Source organism: Thermobia domestica, chromosome 2 (assembly GCF_964235325.1).
Source record: "Thermobia domestica chromosome 2, izTheDome1.hap1.1, whole genome shotgun sequence".
Lineage (NCBI taxonomy): Eukaryota > Metazoa > Arthropoda > Insecta > Zygentoma > Lepismatidae > Thermobia > Thermobia domestica.
Window position 1 is genome coordinate 184,536,641 of NC_137455.1, and position 18,870 is coordinate 184,555,510.

Here is an 18,870-nt window from a genome sequence, read left to right on the forward strand (position 1 = left end):
ATAGTCGTAGAATTATGGTAAAGAGAGGTATAAATTTGAAAGTATCTTCTTGTAAAATGATCTTGAATGGTTCACTGTTTTAGCTATCATCAGGCCATTGTAGATGGGAATTACGTATTTACCATTACGTGAAGCATTTTGTTATTGTAAATTCTGTTACCATTATATGATAGCTAGTTCTAATATAGCAATAATTTCATATAGCAATTTAACCCTATTGTATTAACTATCTCTATTTTTATTTTTTTTATCATATAAGATATTCTGTGGTATAACATATTTCATACTATTCCCGAAATAAGTTTTAGTTTATCAGTTGTTGTGGGAATACAGTAAAATTTACTGTAATCTAATACAATACGGTAATTTATAATAATATAAAGTTACAATTTAGTATCAATTTTGTAATACGATATTATAACAAGAAAGGTTACAAAAGCGTATAAATTTCTACTTTAGAATATTTCAACCTTTTGAACAAATTATGTTCCTTTATCATAATTACATAATTAAAACTACATAATTAATTATAAATAAAATAAGATTAAAATAAAGATTTTTTAACTAAATGAAATAAAATATTAAAATAACTTATTTGCTTTATAAGTTTTTCCTGGTTGCTGCAACACATTAAAACCGATCGTTCCAAATGTCTTAGGAATAAAATACACAAATATCCAATATCTACATTGGTAAGTGAATGAAGTAAATAATAATATTCTTATAAAATATATTATGTGATATTATAAGGAAAGTTATTCTATAATGTAATGTTAATTTGAAAGATTGTTTTATAATGTTATAAATTAATGTATTTGAACATAAATGAACTGCTTTATATTTTGTCTTCCCCTATAGGGTCATGAAGCTGAGGTTTTAAAGTTGGTGATAAATAATGAGCTGAACCACATGTTATCATCTGCCCTGGACAATACTGTGAAAGTCTGGAAAGTATTTGCATACTCTGAAGAAGAACCAGTAGTTCTGCTGATGACATTGTATTTTCATATTCCAGTAATCCATATGGCAACTATATATGAAGTAGTTTGTTTGGCAATCAGTACATCTAGTACTGTTCAACACACAGTAATAATGTATAATTTAATTGACAAAGGTAACTTCCCGAAACTACCTTTAAAATGAATTAAAAGTTCCATATTCTCCCTTATTTCTTCATGTTTAAGATAATATTGTGTCATAAGTCGAGTATGATTGTAATGAATGAATGAATTGTGTGTGAATAAAACATTATTTTTATGGCTCAGAATTACTAATAGTGTGCATGGAAATGTTAACATACGTAATCGTTTGTAGTGTGAGTTGGGCTGTGAATATTCTATTGATGCGAAACTCTCGATATGTTTTGTTTACCTTGTGGAAGGTATTCTTCACTTGGACTGTTTAAATAGATTCTTCTCTCATTATTTATTTTAATGAGGTTTGTTGAATCAGAGCGACGACTTTTTGTTAATTTTCCGGGTAGTTTTTCGTAAAATAACGTGCTTTGCTAAAATGCTCTCTTATAAGGTGTAGTTGGACTCACTGGCCATATTTCACACACATTCACATGTTTAGGGATATGTAACCGAAACCAAACAAAATTATTCAACTTGTTTCTCGTACCATATAGAAACCAATGATAATAGAATTTTTGGTTATAGCGGTCAATTAGTTAAGTGTTTACTGGATGGATTTTCTTATAATAAAATTAGGAACGACTATGTCCTTCGAACCTCTCTGATGCATAATGTTTTAGTATAATGCAAAAATGTTGATTCTTAAGTCTTATTATCTTGCGTTTGACCACATGACTCTCCATCTTTTTAAGAAGTATACTAGTACGATTACCTTTCTTTTTATAAGTAAATTTTAAGTGAACATATTGTTCGTTTTGAATGTATTCACAAAATTACGGATTCAAAATAAAACAATCTGTTCATTTAAACTTTAATTATAAAAATGGTAATGGTAATAGTAGTCATTATATATAATGGTAATATTAATGTTAATAGTAACCATTATATATATTTCCACAAATATTGTAATTCTATGCTACAATTCTAACAGTGAACATTCGGCTAATACTTCAAGAGCGTAAGTCCTACTATTTTCTTCAGAGCTTACATAGAATGAAATAAAAATTAGATAAATTCTACGTGTTGTCAGAACAAACTTGTTGGTAGCGGATATATTTAAATAGGGTTTGGGATGAAATTCTTAAAAGAACTTTACTAACAAATATACAGCAAGAAAAAAAAATTAAGAACACATAAGAAGAATTCACGAATACGACTCAAAGTTGATACATAAGAAGGTGAAGATAGGTGGTAGTCATTTCAACATGTTATCCATGGGATATACAGTATGTTCGAAACACCCATCCTGATAGCACATAATTACCAGAGCGGCTGAATATCTCTCTCAGATATGGCCGTATTAAAGTTACAGTAGTGTAATTACACTTTCGAACAGTAATATAAGTCTGACTCACAACACTTTGCAGCTGTTTCCTTTATTACTAGAACTTTCACTACCATCTGTTGGCAGTTGAATGACGCTCTGCCTTACTTCGTTTTCTGTTAACAGATGATTTATCAAGATCTGCTTTCTAAGCCTTTATTATTATTATTTTAAAGAAAGTGACTTGTACTATTGTAACTTTAACTCATTCCTATGAAGTTCCATTTTTTTTTTTTTTTTTTTTTTTTTTTTTTTTTTTTTTTGTAGATCTTGACATAGATGGGCGATGATCATTCCCGGGGCCTACCTACACGTGTTGGATGGGTCTTAAGTTCGGAAACGTAGCAGGTTTGGTGAAGAACGAGTATATCGAGTAGCACATTGAGCTCCCCTGGTGGTATGGGAACGCTCGTTACTTTTGCTGGAGAATGAGATCCACCAAGGTGTCCTTATAAGGACGTCGAGTACATATATAGACGTACAAACATCAGCCGTTAATAAAATTGGTCAGGTTCGGAGATATAGGTTCCGTATCCATATGAGAAAATGGGTGGTATAAATGTACATATGCAGAATATTGCTGGCAACAAGGCTACATATTATACCTCTTCATTCCTGTTTTACTTTTTGATTGATTGTGTCTAGGTCTGGATTCCGCATCGGATAAGTGACAAAAGAAGACTTTTTACTGATTTATTAGAGCGTAAGCAGCTTCCTTCGTTATGAAAATTTAATAACGAGTGATTGCAATATATTTTACTTTATGTCTTAGTAGTAAAAAACTATTGTGTTTTCGTAGAGCTGATACTGAGGTATCAACAACTGCACCATCGTATAGATGTATCAGTGGCGTCCTCTAGGAAAATACCGGTACTAACATTTTCAATAATTTCACCACATGCTACTATAGCGTACCATCTGAAAAAATAAAATGACATACATATATATACATACATATACATATATATATATATATATATATATATATATATATATATGTATATATAATCTAGTAATTGTGGAAAATAGGCCGTGAAGAGAATGCACAACGATGATGAGAACATAAATTCTTGCAGGACACCACAATACGGAAAATATGGATGTAAAAGTGTTATAGATCTGAACATACGTAATTCTATTTGATTATAAATGAGATTATAAATCAATCCGATGAGCTATAGGCTTGAGGAAGTTCAAAGTTATGAAACCTATATGTTATTAAGAAGACCATAGTAGATCTTATCAAATGCCGTTTTCTATATCCAACAGTAGTAGAAGAGTCAATTTACTTTTACTAAATGATTTGTAATGATTATGATTAATCGTAGTACATTTTCATTGATGTGGAAATTGGGGCGAAAACCTGCCCATATACTTGGTTGCTGAGATAAACATGAAGTCGTGTTGGTCGGTATTAATCTGTGTTAGTAGATCGTTATGCGGCTTTTGAAGTTTCCCAATCTGAAGCATAATGACGTTCTTAATAATAATAATAATAATAATAATAATAAAAATATACCAGAGTAAGTATACATAGTCTTATTAGATTACCTAGTTTTATTATCTTGATATGTACTATTGTCAAAATCTGGGCCGAATTACGTTTGTTTCAACTGTTGTTACAATATAGATAGCAGTAACACATCTAATAAATTCGTTATGAAAGATAAGAATGGCCTGAAAAATGTGAACGGCTACGAGAGATAAGAATGATCCTACGCTTGAGAATATTTCATATTGTGTAGGCGTGTTCGTTGTCAATTGTATGTTCAGTTCCAGTGCGGAGGATTGTGCATAACAGTTTCATAGCTAGTGTGTTGTTCGCACATAAGTGCACATGAAGTAATAAAGGAGATTATGTAAATAGTTTTTTCTGTTTTATGCGCAAATGTGTTAACTTTATCTTCATCAATTTAGAGCGCACAGTTACGAACAATTATAGAATATCTTCACTTTATGTATTTTATGTAGACAAGTTTAGATTTTAATGACGGATACGATATGGAAATCTACTTGCTCTACATATTGATATCCTTCGTTTGCTCTTGACACTGATAGTCTGCCACGTTTAATTATATACATGAAAGTAAGAACGTTGATATTTTAGACGTTACATAAGTTACATTTAGTCAAAAAGGATACGTTCTACTGTGAGTAATGTTGGAAAAACTGCTTTACAAGTTTATCTATGTATCCAAATAGTAAGAAATTCACTAGTGTATGCACAGATGTTGGGTGCAAATTTATAATCTTGATTGAGGTCTTCTTTCGTATTCCTTCTAACAATGCAGAATATTTTACATTTTGAACATACAAAATATTAGATGTTGTTTTGAATATAACATTTATACTTGTACATTTTTAGTGCGTTATGACCATGCACCATCTCGTGATCATACGGGACTAATTGTTGGACTAAGTACGTGTGTTGCACTTGATATCTGTATCACATCTTCTGTAGATGGCACTCTTCACCTCTGGAATGATATAAATGCACTTATTAAGGTGAGTTGACTTTCCATTTTACAGTAATAGATAAAATCTTTCTTGGATTTAAAAAGACTCAAAGAAACTATACAGTAATTTAGTTTGGAGGAGATAAATGAAATACTTCTTTGATTGCGTCTGTAAGAGTTTCTCTTTTGTAGTTTGAATCACTTTTTCTCTGGTCTTGTCCTCCAGATGAAGATCGAATCACTTTATAAACACATCATGAACTTTTGGTGCAAAGTTATAAAATTCAAATAAAACCTCTCGGTAAACTAAATATATACGTAGAACAAAATTACGGCAATTGCTTTATGAAAAAGCTGAAAATTTAATTATTTTTCTGTAAATACGGACAATATGGAGTCTTTTTCAGGCATTGTTTCTTCATTTCATGATGCAACTTATATACCTAACTTCAAACATTTGTGCAAAAGTTAAATTATACTTACTTAATGTTGTTTTTAAAAAATATTAAGTATATAACCATTATAATATATTAAAACTCAGATTCGTTGAGATTTAACGTTAACACGTTGTGTATGGCTGCTGACGTACTGAAAACATTCCTATATCGTTATCATTATTCTTAATGTTTTAAAATTAAATTATACTTACAATTAAATTACACAGTATTTTAAAAAAAACATTAAGTATATAACCATTATAACATGTTAAAATTCAAATTCGTTAATATTTAACGTTAATAGTTAACATGTTGTGAATGGCTGCTGACCTACTGGATACATTCTTATATGGTTATCATTATTTTTAGTGTTTTAAAATTAAGTTATACTTACAATTAAATTATACTTAGTGTTTTAAAAACATTAAGTATGTAACCATTGTAATGCATTAAAACTCAGTTTGTTGAGATTGAACGTTAACACGTTGTGCATGGCTGCTGACCTACTAAATACATTCTTATATCGTTATCATTATTCTTAGTGTTTTAAAATGAAATTATACTTAGTGTTTGAAAAACATTAAGTATATAACCATTATAATATATTAAAATATAAATTCTTGAGATTTAACTTTAGCACGTTGTGTATGGCTGCTGACCTACTGAATACATTCTTATTTACTTATTTATTTAACACAACAGGCTCTAGGCTCAGTTACAGTGTTATTCCTTAGAAATATATTTACCTAAAGTTATATATATATATATATATATATATATATATATATATATATATATATAAAGTTATATATAAAGTTATATATATATATATTACCAAGATTATGCATTATGGTATATATTTTTAAGACTATTCTTATATACTGTCTTGGACATTCCAAAAACATCTATAGCAGATATTCTTTGAATTGCATTGTAGGAAGTACTCATCCTTCATATATGAGACTTAGCGAGGTTATTTGTTCTTGCCTTTTTGCAGTAAAATGCACTGCTATTTCCTACCTGGGTTTTAACTGATGGGACATGCAATTGAACCTTCGAAGTAAAATTGGGACAGTCAATTTTACCGTGTAGTAATTTGTGTAAAAATAAAAGATCTGTATGTTCTCTCCGTTGTTTCAGTGTGCATATTGACGTTTTGTACTATTTCTGAATATGACTCATGTTTTGGATACATGCCAGTTTTTCTATAAGCAAGTAATTTCAAGAATTTTGTTTGTATCGTTTCAATCATATCTATGTGTTTAAGTGTTTTTGGTGACCAAGACAGAGTCGCATATTCTAATTGTGAGATCGCAGTTACGGTTTATTAATGTAACATCGTTTTGAAACTCTTTGCCTATTCTCATAATAAAGCCAAGATTTCTGTATGAACTATTAACAATTGTTTCAATTTGATAAATAAAACTTAATTTAGAATCAAAGAGCACTCCTATTTTTTTAAAAAATTAAGTTAGGTGTCTCTAAAATAGTTCCTTCAATAGAATAGTCATGTTTAATGCTGTTTTCTTTGCGGATAGAGTAAAGAGTTTTGCATTTATTCACTTTCAACTTAATCTTGTTATTGTCATACCAGTTATTAATATTGCACAAGTCTATTTGCAGTTTTACACAGTCTTCAAGCGAATTAATTTTGGAGAATAGTTTAAGGTCGTCCGCGTATAGAAGAGTGTTAGAATAATGAATAAAAGATGGTAGATCATTTATGACTGACAGAAATAAGAGTAAACCAAGATTTGAACCTTGGGAGTTTCCAGATAAGGCTGTAAACCTTTTAGAAACATATCCTTTGTGCATGACGGCCTGTTGACGATTTTGCAAATAAAATGCGAAAAAACTTCTTGCTTCCATAGAGAAATTAAAAGTCGTTAGTTTTTATAACAGTGCATCATGGTCTACCAAATCAAAGGCTTTTGAAAAGTCAGTATAGATCACATCCACTTGACGCCCTCTATCCAATTCATTTGCAATAAAATCTGTAATAGTGGCTAAATTGGTGGATGTTGATCTGTTCTTTAAGAAGCCATACTGGTATACTGATATAACGGGTTTTATATGACCCATTATCCTCTTGAATATGAATTGCTCAAACACCTTGGGAAATGCCGATAAAATAGAAATAGGTCTTAAATTCTGTGTATTCTTCGCATCACTAGATTTAGGGATAGGATAAATTATAGCTTCTTTCCACTTGTCAATTGTATGGAGCGGATGCCTAAGAATGTCTATACACCCTTTAAGAATGTACTGTGGTATACCATCCGATCTGCAAGATCTTTTGGGTTTCAACATTCTTATAGCTTCCTCAACTTCCTCTAGAGCTATTTCATTTAAAAGAAACATATCTAATGTTACGTAAGCTGTCCCATCAGGCATGAAACTATTTGTGTCATAATGCACCCTGCCATTACTGTACACTGTATTAAAATAGCGAGCAAATTCCTCTGCAATATCATTGTTGTTTCTCAGTTTTTTACCATTACACGTAAGGAAGCCTGTAGAAAGATGCCTATTTTTACTTTTTATAAAATTCCAGAATTAACTATGGTCCCTCTTTACCACGTGTTCCGATTCAAAAACGAAAGATTTATATGCTAACGCTATTTCTGTTTTCAATTCTTTCCGGAGTTTACAAAATTCTCATTTGTGAAATGAAACATCGCCAATACCATTTCTCCATTTCTTATGGTAATAGAACTTGCATTTATTTTTTTAAAATAATATTGGACGTAAACCAACAAGATAATTTTTGTTCAAGAATTTCTAAACGGGAACACTTACACGTATCACATTATAAATAATTTCATAGAGCTTATCAACAATCACGTTAATAGCATTCAGATATTTGAAGCAGTCCCAGTTTGCCTTTAGTAATTCATTGTACATTTTAGTAAAATTTGCCTTTCTAAAGTTAAAACCTTGTACATTGCTTTGCTGTTTATCTTTTATTGATGGCTGATTCAGATACAATAAGCCTTCCAATGCAGGATGACGCCTATCTCCAGAAACCAAAGGGTGCTCTACTATTTCAATAGAAGCGCCATCGACATTAGTAATTACTAAGTCCAATGTGCGACCATTCTCATTCTGTACATTGTTAATCGAATTTAGACCAAATAAATTAATAAAGTTGAAAAGACTTTTGCAGGCGCTGATGAACTCAAAAAGGAGAAACTTGAATTTATCTCTGAAAGATTAAAGTCTCCCATACAAAGAATAGTGCTCCCTACTGGGCAATTGGATTGAATGAATTGACAAAAAATTTCATAAATTATTAAATTGGAGTCGGGTGGCATATAAACAGCACAAACATACATAGTTACACTACTTGTCACAATTTTTGTGAGAATACAATCAAAGACATTGTCACCCGAATTAACATAAAATATTCTATGTTCTAAGTACCGCCAGTAATAACCCTCCCCATTTTGACTTTCCAAGCAATTCAAGATTCCTATGTTGTCTAAATACAGTGTATCTACAATCAAAAAATTCCGAATTATAAAAACTATCACACAGCCCACTTTCAACAATTGCAATTATATAATAATTATTTGATAGTGCACTTGTAAATAATTCAGATTGTTTTCTCCTAAGTCCATTCACATTTTGAAAATAAAATGAAAAAGGTTTATTTCTCGCTTTGATTTTGCTTTCACTACTTTTATTATTTTTATCTTAAAAACGGTCACAAGAAAGATTAGGTAGATTGACAGTTCTGTTTGTACTTACATGTAACTGTCCCTTGTGGCAATTTTCTCCTCTGGTGTAGTGTGATTTCCGCTTGACCAAATTTGCAACAGGACTACCTTGTACGACTAGTCTTGTTCAATATAAATGTTTGTGTCTTTCAGTTTGCTTCTATTTCGTAGCACGCTTGCTCTCTTCTTGTTGCTTAAAAATTTACAAATCATAGGACGATTTCTTGTTTCGGTCTTTTTCTCTACTCTATGGATTCTATAAAAATCAAGTTATTTGTTTTCAACTCCAAGTCTGTTCCGTTTCACTTCAGAAACTTTGGTTTCACTTTCTTACAATGTTTCATTAGCACTTTCACTTATTCCATAAAAAATTAAATTTTGTCTTCTGCTCCTATTTTCTAATTCTTCTATTTTACCCGCACGATAACTCGAGTAGTCTTGTAATTCACCAATTTTCTTTGCCATTCTTTCGAACTTGCCCTCAATATTTTCAAGTTTGTCCACTAGTCTAGCCACAGTATCGTTTAATCGTTTCACTTCTGACACAACACTATCATTCTCGAGTGATATGCATCGAGCACATCTTTAATCCCTGCTATAACAGATTTATGTGAATTAGGGAGTCCTGGTTTCTCCTCTATTCCTGAAATCAATAGCATAGCAAGAACCACAAGCGCATACACGTAGTACACTTTGTTCGATTTTGAATTACTACCAACTCCTGGGTTATTATACAATATTTTCTTCCCAGCATTTCTTAACAATCCAATTCTGGCCCTCCACATACCAACTAATACTCCCATGTCACACTTCACTGAACACTGGAGCGTTAAGCCAACACGTCTTCTCTTAGCTACCTCTCACTGTGCACACATATATCGTCATCATAATTCTTATAGTTTTAAAATTAAATTATTAATACATAGAATTAAATTATACATAGTATTTAAAAAACATTAAGTATATAACCATTATAACATATTAAAACTCAAATTCGTTAAGATTTAACGTTGACATGTTGTGTATGGCTGACCTACTAAATACATTCCTATATCGTTATCATTATTCTTAGTGTTTTAAAATTAAATTGTACTTAGAATTAAATTATACTTTGTGTTTAAAAAAAACATTAAGTATATAACCAAACATTAACATGTTGTGTATGGCTGCTGACCTACTGGATACATTCTTATATGGTTATCATTATTCTTAGTGTTTTAAAATTAAATTATACTTAGAATTAAATTATACATAGTATTTAAAAAAACATTAAGTATATAACCATTATAACATATTAAAACTCAAATTCGTTGAGATTTAATGTTAACACGTTGTGTATGGCTGCTGACGTACTGAAAACATTCTCATATCATTATCATTATTCTTAGTGTTTTAAAATTAAATTATACTTAGAATTAAATTATACATAGTATTTAAAAAAACATTAAGTATATAACCATTATAACATATTAAAACTCAAATTCGTTGAGATTTAATGTTAACACTTTGTGTATGGCTGCTGACCTACTGAATACATTATCGTTATCATTATTCTTAGTGTTTTAAAATTAAATTATACTTAGAATTAAATTTTACTTAGTGTTTTAAAAAATCATTAAGTATATAACCATTATTATATATTAAAGCTCAAATTCGTTGAGATTTAACGTTAACATGTTGTGTATGGCTGCTGACCTACCGAATACATTATCGTTATCATTATTCTTAGTGTTTTAAAATTAAATTATACTTAGTGTTTTAAAAAATCATTAAGTATATAACCATTATTATATATTAAACCTCAAATTCGTAGATATTTAACGTTAACATGTTGTGTATGGCTGCTGACCTACTGAATACATTATCGTTATCATTATTCTTAGTGTTTTAAAATTAAATTATACTTAGTGTTTTAAAAACATTAAGTATGTAACCATTATAACGTATTAAAACTCAAATTCGTTGAGATTTAATGTTAACACGTTGTGTATGGCTGCTGACGTACTGAAAACATTCTTATATCATTATCATTATTCTTTGATTTGTTGCCTGGTCAAGCTGCAGACTGAAGACGATTTTGGAGATTTCCAAATCTTAACAAAACTTTTATACTTTGTATTATTATTACTCATGATTTGAAGGAATTGGAGATACAATACAACTTTGTAAATTAAAACTATGTAAAAGTACTGTATGTAGTTTCATTTTATATAAAAACATCAATTAAAATTCATCGTAAATTTTTATGTTGTTGTTCCATCGTTTGTCCATGCTATTTGTGTCTAGATTTTTTTGACCTGATATAAAACTATTTGAAGCCATTTTTTCCAATGAACAATGAATAGTTGAGCAAAACGTTTAATCTTACCTTTAATCTTGAGGTTGGTTGATTTAATGTGTTTTGATAGACATGACGTGTTTCACTAACTAACTGACTAACTCTATGGCCTGTGGAACATTGAGGTTCAATGCTGAATTCACGAAAGCTCTCCATTGACTACTCTCCTTAGCTAACTGAATTCCGTTTCCATTCTTTGTATTCCTGTTTCTGTGAGATCCATTTTAATATTTTCCTCTACTCTGTATCTAGGTCTTCCTAATTATCGTTTTTCGATTGGATTTCCAGTTAAAACATTGAAAGCGTTCCTACTTTCTTCCGTTCTAGCTGCATAACCTGCCCACCTGAATCTCCTAGACTTGAGGATCCTAACAATATTTGTTAGAAATTAGTTCCTCGTTATGAAGTTTCCGCCATTCCCCATTCCCGTTTCTCTTGGGTCCGAATATTCGTCTCAGGATTTTTCCGCCATTCCCCATTGCCGTTCCTCTTGGGTCTGAATACTCGTCTTAGGATTTATTCTCAAATACTTTCAGTCTGCGTTCTTCGCTCAGAATAAGCAACCATGTTTCGCAAACATACATCACAACAGGCATTATCATTTTATATATTTTAAGCATCAAATTCCTAGACAAATTTTGCGACGACAAGATTTTGAACTAAATAATAACACGAATTACCTTTTTTCAGTTGACATTTAATTTCCTCGTGGATATGGTTTTGGTATGTTAATATTGATACTATTTGAAAGTATTCACTTTGCCGTATTCATAATTATTTGATATTATTTGATATTTTGACGTATTCATAATTTGTAGTATTATGATTCAAACAGAATGAGCTCAGTTGATGATTCTCTTTCCAAAGTGACCCAAAACTTAACTCCTATACTCTGGAATCAAAAGTCTGCACAAAATAGTATTTCACAAGGTCATATAACGATCAAGGTCAAGTACCGTGCCAAGTTTGATCTCAATGACTTCAGTTTTCAAAAATATGACTCAAAAGCTGACCGTCCAAAACTCGGAAACCAAAAACTTACATAATATTTCACACGTTTATATAGCAAGTCGACGTCTACCAGAATACCAAATATGAGCTCGATCGGATGGGTTTGATACATGACTTTTTGTTTTCGAAAATATGACACAAAATTTGACTGTCCATAACTTGGAAACCGAAAGTCTGCACCATATAATATTTCACACGCTTATATAACAGATCAATATCTACCGTCATGTCAAGTTTGATCCCAATCGAATAAGCTCGGTTGAACTCGTACGATATATACAGAGAAAACTCAAGGACAACAATGCTTCGATTACTGTATCTTTTTCCTTTTTTTCGTTTTGTTCGAATGAAGCTATGTGCCCATTATGTCATAATGTCAGTCTGGTACTGAAAGAACATTTGGTTTTAATAACATTAACTATTCCTATCATGCGCATATTAACATAAAACTAACATAAGAGAAAGAATTATAGAACAACATAATGCTACTTATGGTGTTCTTTTGAATAGGTAGCCATGATCTATGATTATAATGGTCTGATAAAGCAGCCAATAGAAATGCTATGATATCATGCAAACGGAATTCATTAAAGCTATACAGCTCGTTATTATTTTTATTTCCTGTAAAATATTACGTCACAATAAAATGACAATCCTTGTTTTGGAGATAAAGCTTATTCCTGATATTGATTGGATTGGAGTTTAGCTTCCTTTTGACCAGTAAGGCTATATGAGATGTGGACCTACAGTTTAACGTGGGATCCGAACTTGGATCCCAACGGGATCGAACTTAGGTCTCCTGCGCCGACGTGATCTTCTTGTTGTTTGGAGATAAATGTGACAAATATTGGCACATGCCGAGTTGGACACTGGTTGTCAGATAAAATAGGGTATGAGGCTAAGATTAGAAGATTTATAGAAGATATTTAAGTAGAAATGTCTTTCGGACCTGTGGTATGAAATATTACGATTTCGTAAAGATTAGTCGAAGAGATTACTGTGTACTATTACCAAAATTATGTAAGAAATAATTACACATTAAAATAAGATTCCAGCTGAAATTGTACGTTTGACATTGACTGTATGGGTCATTAAGGTTCTTATTACTGGTGAAGTACGATTATTATAGCCCTAGTAATAAACATTATAAATAGCGTCTTTTACCTTTGACAAGTGTAACTCATTTTTTCAGTTCTCTTTGGTTTTAATTTGAAACAAAATAATACGTATCACCTCGCAAGTGTGAATCCGTCAGACTATAGTATTTAAAAAAAAATAATCCGGAATAATCTTCTTCGAAAACAATCTTCACATTTCGGCTCAAGCATGGAAGTTTAAACAAAGAAACGATGTCTTCTGATCGGTATTATTTTTTAAAGTGTATTGCATCTGTAAAATCATCCATCACGTGAGTGTTGGGAATATGATACTGTTGACTGAAAATGTATTGAATTTCATTGAATCAAGACGCGTTATCTGTTTTAATTCATTTTATCATTTTACTTATTTAACAACATACATCAAGTACGCTCTTAGAACAGCAGGTTGTACGGAAAGGCAAAGAACAGCGTAACAGGATAATAGAACTAGGTAGTTGTAACTTTACAATAATTCACCAAAATATTAAATCTTTGCGCAAAAGAAATTAATTGATCTTGAAATCTCCACAAATCAAATTAAAGCAGATTGTATATGTATCTGTGAACACTGGATGAGAGATAATGAAGATTTTTTTCTTACAAGTTATAATGTTGCAAAGTATTGTAAAAAGGTTGCTATGCATAGTGAGGTATGTATATTGACTAAATAATATGTATTTACTAATAAACCTCGAGTATTAAATAATATTTAAGCAATTGAAAAACACTTCGAGTATACTGCCAGAAAATCTCGGTTTTGCGAAAAAAAATATGATTATCGTCTGATATATAGCACCCTAGACTCAAATACAAATATATATATATATATATATATATATATATATATATATATATTTGAAAAATTAAAAAAGATTTCTAAATTTCATTCATACTAAATATCGCCATATAAATATTAATGGTGATTTTTAATATACATCTTAGTAAAAATAACAATGATAGTGCAAAAAGTGCAAAATTACAGTCTTTAATTTTATCTATCTATCTATTTCTCTCTCTCTGTATATATATATATATATGCGCTACGATTCACTCTGCTACGCATATCACCAAAACTTCTGAAAATGTTATTGACAACATTGATAATAATAACTTTTTGTTTTAAGGTAATAAACTTGGACTTTAACAGGCACCTAAAACCCAGATGTTTATTTGAAAAAAAAAAAGACTCACAAGTAATAGGTATTGAAAAGAGGGATTTTTCTGAAAGTAATATATATGATATTTTATGTACCTACTATACATAATGAGTACTTGTTACCACCTAACTTTAGTATACACTCATCAACTGATGAAATGTTTAATACATTCTTTAGAAACTTTAAATTAATATTTGATAGAACATTTCCTTTTAAGATAGTTATGATTGGCAACCAATTTAGAAAGAAATTGATTACACGTAGAATAATTATATTTTGTGAAAAGATGAAATTATTAGAAATATTAAGTAAGATCACTTCGAATTTTACCTTTCTTAATTACTACACAAATTATTAAAAAAATATAATCGAGTTATCAAGGAGGCTAAAAGGATATATTTTAGCAACAGAATAAATCAAGCAAGAAAAAGAAAAGAACTCATACAACTTGTGAGATTATAAAACAAGAAACTTGTAAAACTGGGAAAAGTAAAAGTACTTGGAATAATATTGTAATTTTTAAAAGATAATAACATAATTACAAACTTCTTTGATGTAGATGAAATTTTCAATTGCTACTACGTTACGATAGCTTCAAAATTGAAAACTCATTAGCAAGGACCACAAGAAGAGTAGGGTGAAATCCTCTTAGTAATGCATCGCATACATATTTTATCCCTCCAACAAACCTTCAAGAAATTATATCCTTGGGAAAACAATTTACAAATAAAAAGTCTGCATTTCTTGATGAAATACCTGAATGTATTCTCAAGAAATGCATTCATTTCATAGCTGACCCGCTTGCCGATACCCTAAATGATTCTTCAAGTAAGGAATATTTTCTTATTCTTTAAAATTACAGACCAATAAACTTATAATCTAAATTCTCAAAAATAATTGAAAAATTAATGTATAATGAACGCAATCGTTCTTAAAGTTAAACAATATTATTACTACTTCTCAACATGGCTTGCTGCAAAGTAAATCAAAACAAACTGCTATTCATAAATTCTTAAACAAAATCAACATAGACGTGGATAATAGGATATAACTGTAAGCATACTATGCACCCTAAGCAAGGCATTTGACGGTGTGAACTATAATATACTTCTAGAAAAGTTGAACAAGTATAATACAATAGGCTTAGTCAATTTGCAGCTCAAATCATATTTGTCACAAAAACAACAGACTATTAAAATATACTCAATTCCCCCTTCATCACATATCAAAAATATTATATTTAGGCCACAATGAGAAAAGTGTTCCTCAAGGATCAGTGCTAGGCCCTCTGCTGTTCCTTATTTTCCCTCTAACATTACAGAAGGGGACATTACACTTTATGCAGGCGATACAAATATTATAATATCAGACACGTGTAAAGAAGAACTTCGAAGACAAATAAATATTACTATTGGGTAATTAGAAAACTGGTTCTATGAAAATAAACAATACTGAACTGATAAACTTAAACAATACTGAACTGATAAACTAAATGTTTGTTTTTTAGCTGTGGTAGGCAGGTTATACATTACTCTCCTTGCATCACAATATATAATATAAATTATGAAATATGAGCAATCAGCAAATATATGAGACGTTAACCAACAGTTTAAAGTTTGTTTCGAACTACATGAGCTTCTACTGCAAATCGAAGACGAGTAACCTGCACCGCCGTAGGAGCGTACGATAAACATATGCCCATGACTGAGCTCAGATATGTGAGGGTTAAAAGTAGAATTGTATATTGCAGTTTCAAATCATGTACAATGACAACATAAGTAACGAGCTTACTTTCAATTATTAGGAACAGGTCAAGAATTCATAATTCATAATAGCCGTTCAAATGGGCCGGTAAAACTTCCCTTCCCCCTACACACCCACAGCCATGTATATATATATATATATATATATATATATATATTCTATTTTTGTATTAGATTTTTTATATATTTCTATAATGTCACATATGTTTTCTGAACATGAAGAACGTAACAGCTTCAAGGCTCGAACACTAATTAATGTATCTTCTTCATAGGAAAACGTAATCCTACCAAACAAAACCAGAGGGCGTATTACAATTAAGAACATATTATCCAATTATAACTTTTATTTGGATATTACTAATATTTACAACTGAAATTCTAGAATTATCTTATTCTGTAACATATATCTACAATTGGTGCATATAGTAGTGAAAATATTAGACATAAATCAATCTTACTAGGCAATAAATAACTGTATGCATATTCTGTTTTAAGGGAAACTATTACAACTATTTATTACATTTTGTGTCTGCTTTATTTTTAATGTTTTTCAGATTATTGTAATCAATGCAGTTCCTCGGCACATATCAATCTGTACTTTACGAGGAGATATTCTTCTAACCATTGGGAAACACTGCTATAAAATATCTCATGAAAAGTGTATGTAAAATATGACAATTTGATTTTTAAAATTAAATAGGAATAATATATATTCTAATGTTCATTTTCCACGTATGTGGGTATTATCTGAACTGCTATACAAACTTACATAAAAAAAGCTATTTCAAATATTTACAGTGTGTTCAAGGAGGAATACAAGCCATCGTTATACGAACTTTCCACATACGACTGGTCGAACACGGAGATGTGTGAATATTTGGCATTGCAGGTAGTGAAGCTTCGTTGAGTTACTGTTTTTAAAATGTCCTCCTATTTCCCCATTATATGTCTTGTTTTGCATTCCAATAACATATGGGCACTAGGAAGCATTCCACTCTCCTGTAATGCACGAAACACGTTTATAAAAACTGCCAATTTGGTATTTCTCACAACGGAAATAATCTTTTATATTCTTCCACTGCTATATATGCACTACCATTATGGTACACGAAAACAATGTTCATGTACTCTTCATGTGCAGTATTTTAAATCGGTTTCTAATGCAGCACTCATACCGTGAAACTAGTAATAGCATCCCATTTAATATCTACTACTGTTCACAGCTTGTTCAACAACATCGGCAGCTTTTGTCTCCTGCCACTACATGTGGTGCAATCACAAATGTTAGTATCAGACGCCAGAGTTGTGAACTACACATCTCCAGTTCCAGTGTTGCACACCACCATTATATGCTGATATATCCCTCGCATTATGAAGCATGTGTAATATTATGTTAGTTTTTACGTAATTGCTGTTCCTCCTCCTATTATTCTTACCATTATTAAGTTTTGAAATAAATATTTCCTCCTATCGAGATGACGTATGTTATAAGCCTACCTCTCAGATTATTTTTGTTGATTTTGTAGAACTCACTCCTACTTTCCCACTTAGCTTACACTAAAGCTCTGTTAAGACTCTAAGCTCCCTATCTGTTTCAAGAAGAGCATTGAAAAATTCCTTGTCACAAAACCACCCAGCTTGTAGTAGAGCTTCGTGGTAATCCTTGCCCCAGGCACGAAGCCAAGGGGTGGGTCCGGGGGGTCCTAATCCCACCCCCTTCGAGACCAGAAATGAAAAAATTAAGGAAGGATGAACCAAAAAAAAAAAAAACGAGAAAAAGAAGAATCAGCGTTAAAAATTTAATAAAAGTTACAGCAAGCGTTTGGTTACTCTTTCTTATGAGGATCTTTGTGTGGAGAAAACGGGGAAAGGGGTCAAGTTAAAAATCGATATTATTGTAACGGAGCATTCCGAATTCCATCTAGTCCTTGCTAATCCTAAGGACTACAAATAACGATCGATAAACCAGTTCGATCAGATGGACTCTCAGGTAGAACTTAAGAAATGCCCACAATCACCAATAATATGAGCATGACAACACAGATTTCAGTTACACTTATTAAAGAAATTTTCAATTTCGCGGCAACACTAATCCATATTATAGGATATCTTTACTGCCGAAAGTGATCTCGTTGCTATCCTTGACGGCATTAAACGAAGAAAAGAAAAGAAAAGAAAAAGAAGACAAGAAGAATCGACTTCGAATGACCTCGGAAGATTATATCTTTCTCAATATTTTTAAAAATATCTTTTACTTGAGATTTCTTCATAGTTTATTAAAATACTTACTAACATATCCTCATTTTATTGTTCCAGTAAAATAGTTTAGATGGGTCGAGCCCCTGATGTGTAACCACAATATTTCATCACGGATCCTCCCTAATCCTGGC

The 18,870-nt window shown here is 31.1% G+C and overlaps 1 protein-coding gene across 2 annotated transcripts in view; it reads left to right on the top strand.

Moving 5' to 3' along the window:
* LOC145678128 (uncharacterized) overlaps positions 1 to 18,870 on the top strand; it is a 148,867-nt gene that overhangs the window by 65,643 nt on the left and 64,354 nt on the right. For both annotated transcript variants that reach the window (XM_081748235.1, XM_081748236.1), the window contains exons 10-12: positions 859 to 1,114; positions 4,826 to 4,965; positions 17,035 to 17,140. In XM_081748235.1, the coding sequence (XP_081604361.1) occupies positions 859 to 1,114; positions 4,826 to 4,965; positions 17,035 to 17,140 (502 nt within the window). The remainder of the gene's footprint in view (positions 1 to 858; positions 1,115 to 4,825; positions 4,966 to 17,034; positions 17,141 to 18,870) is intronic.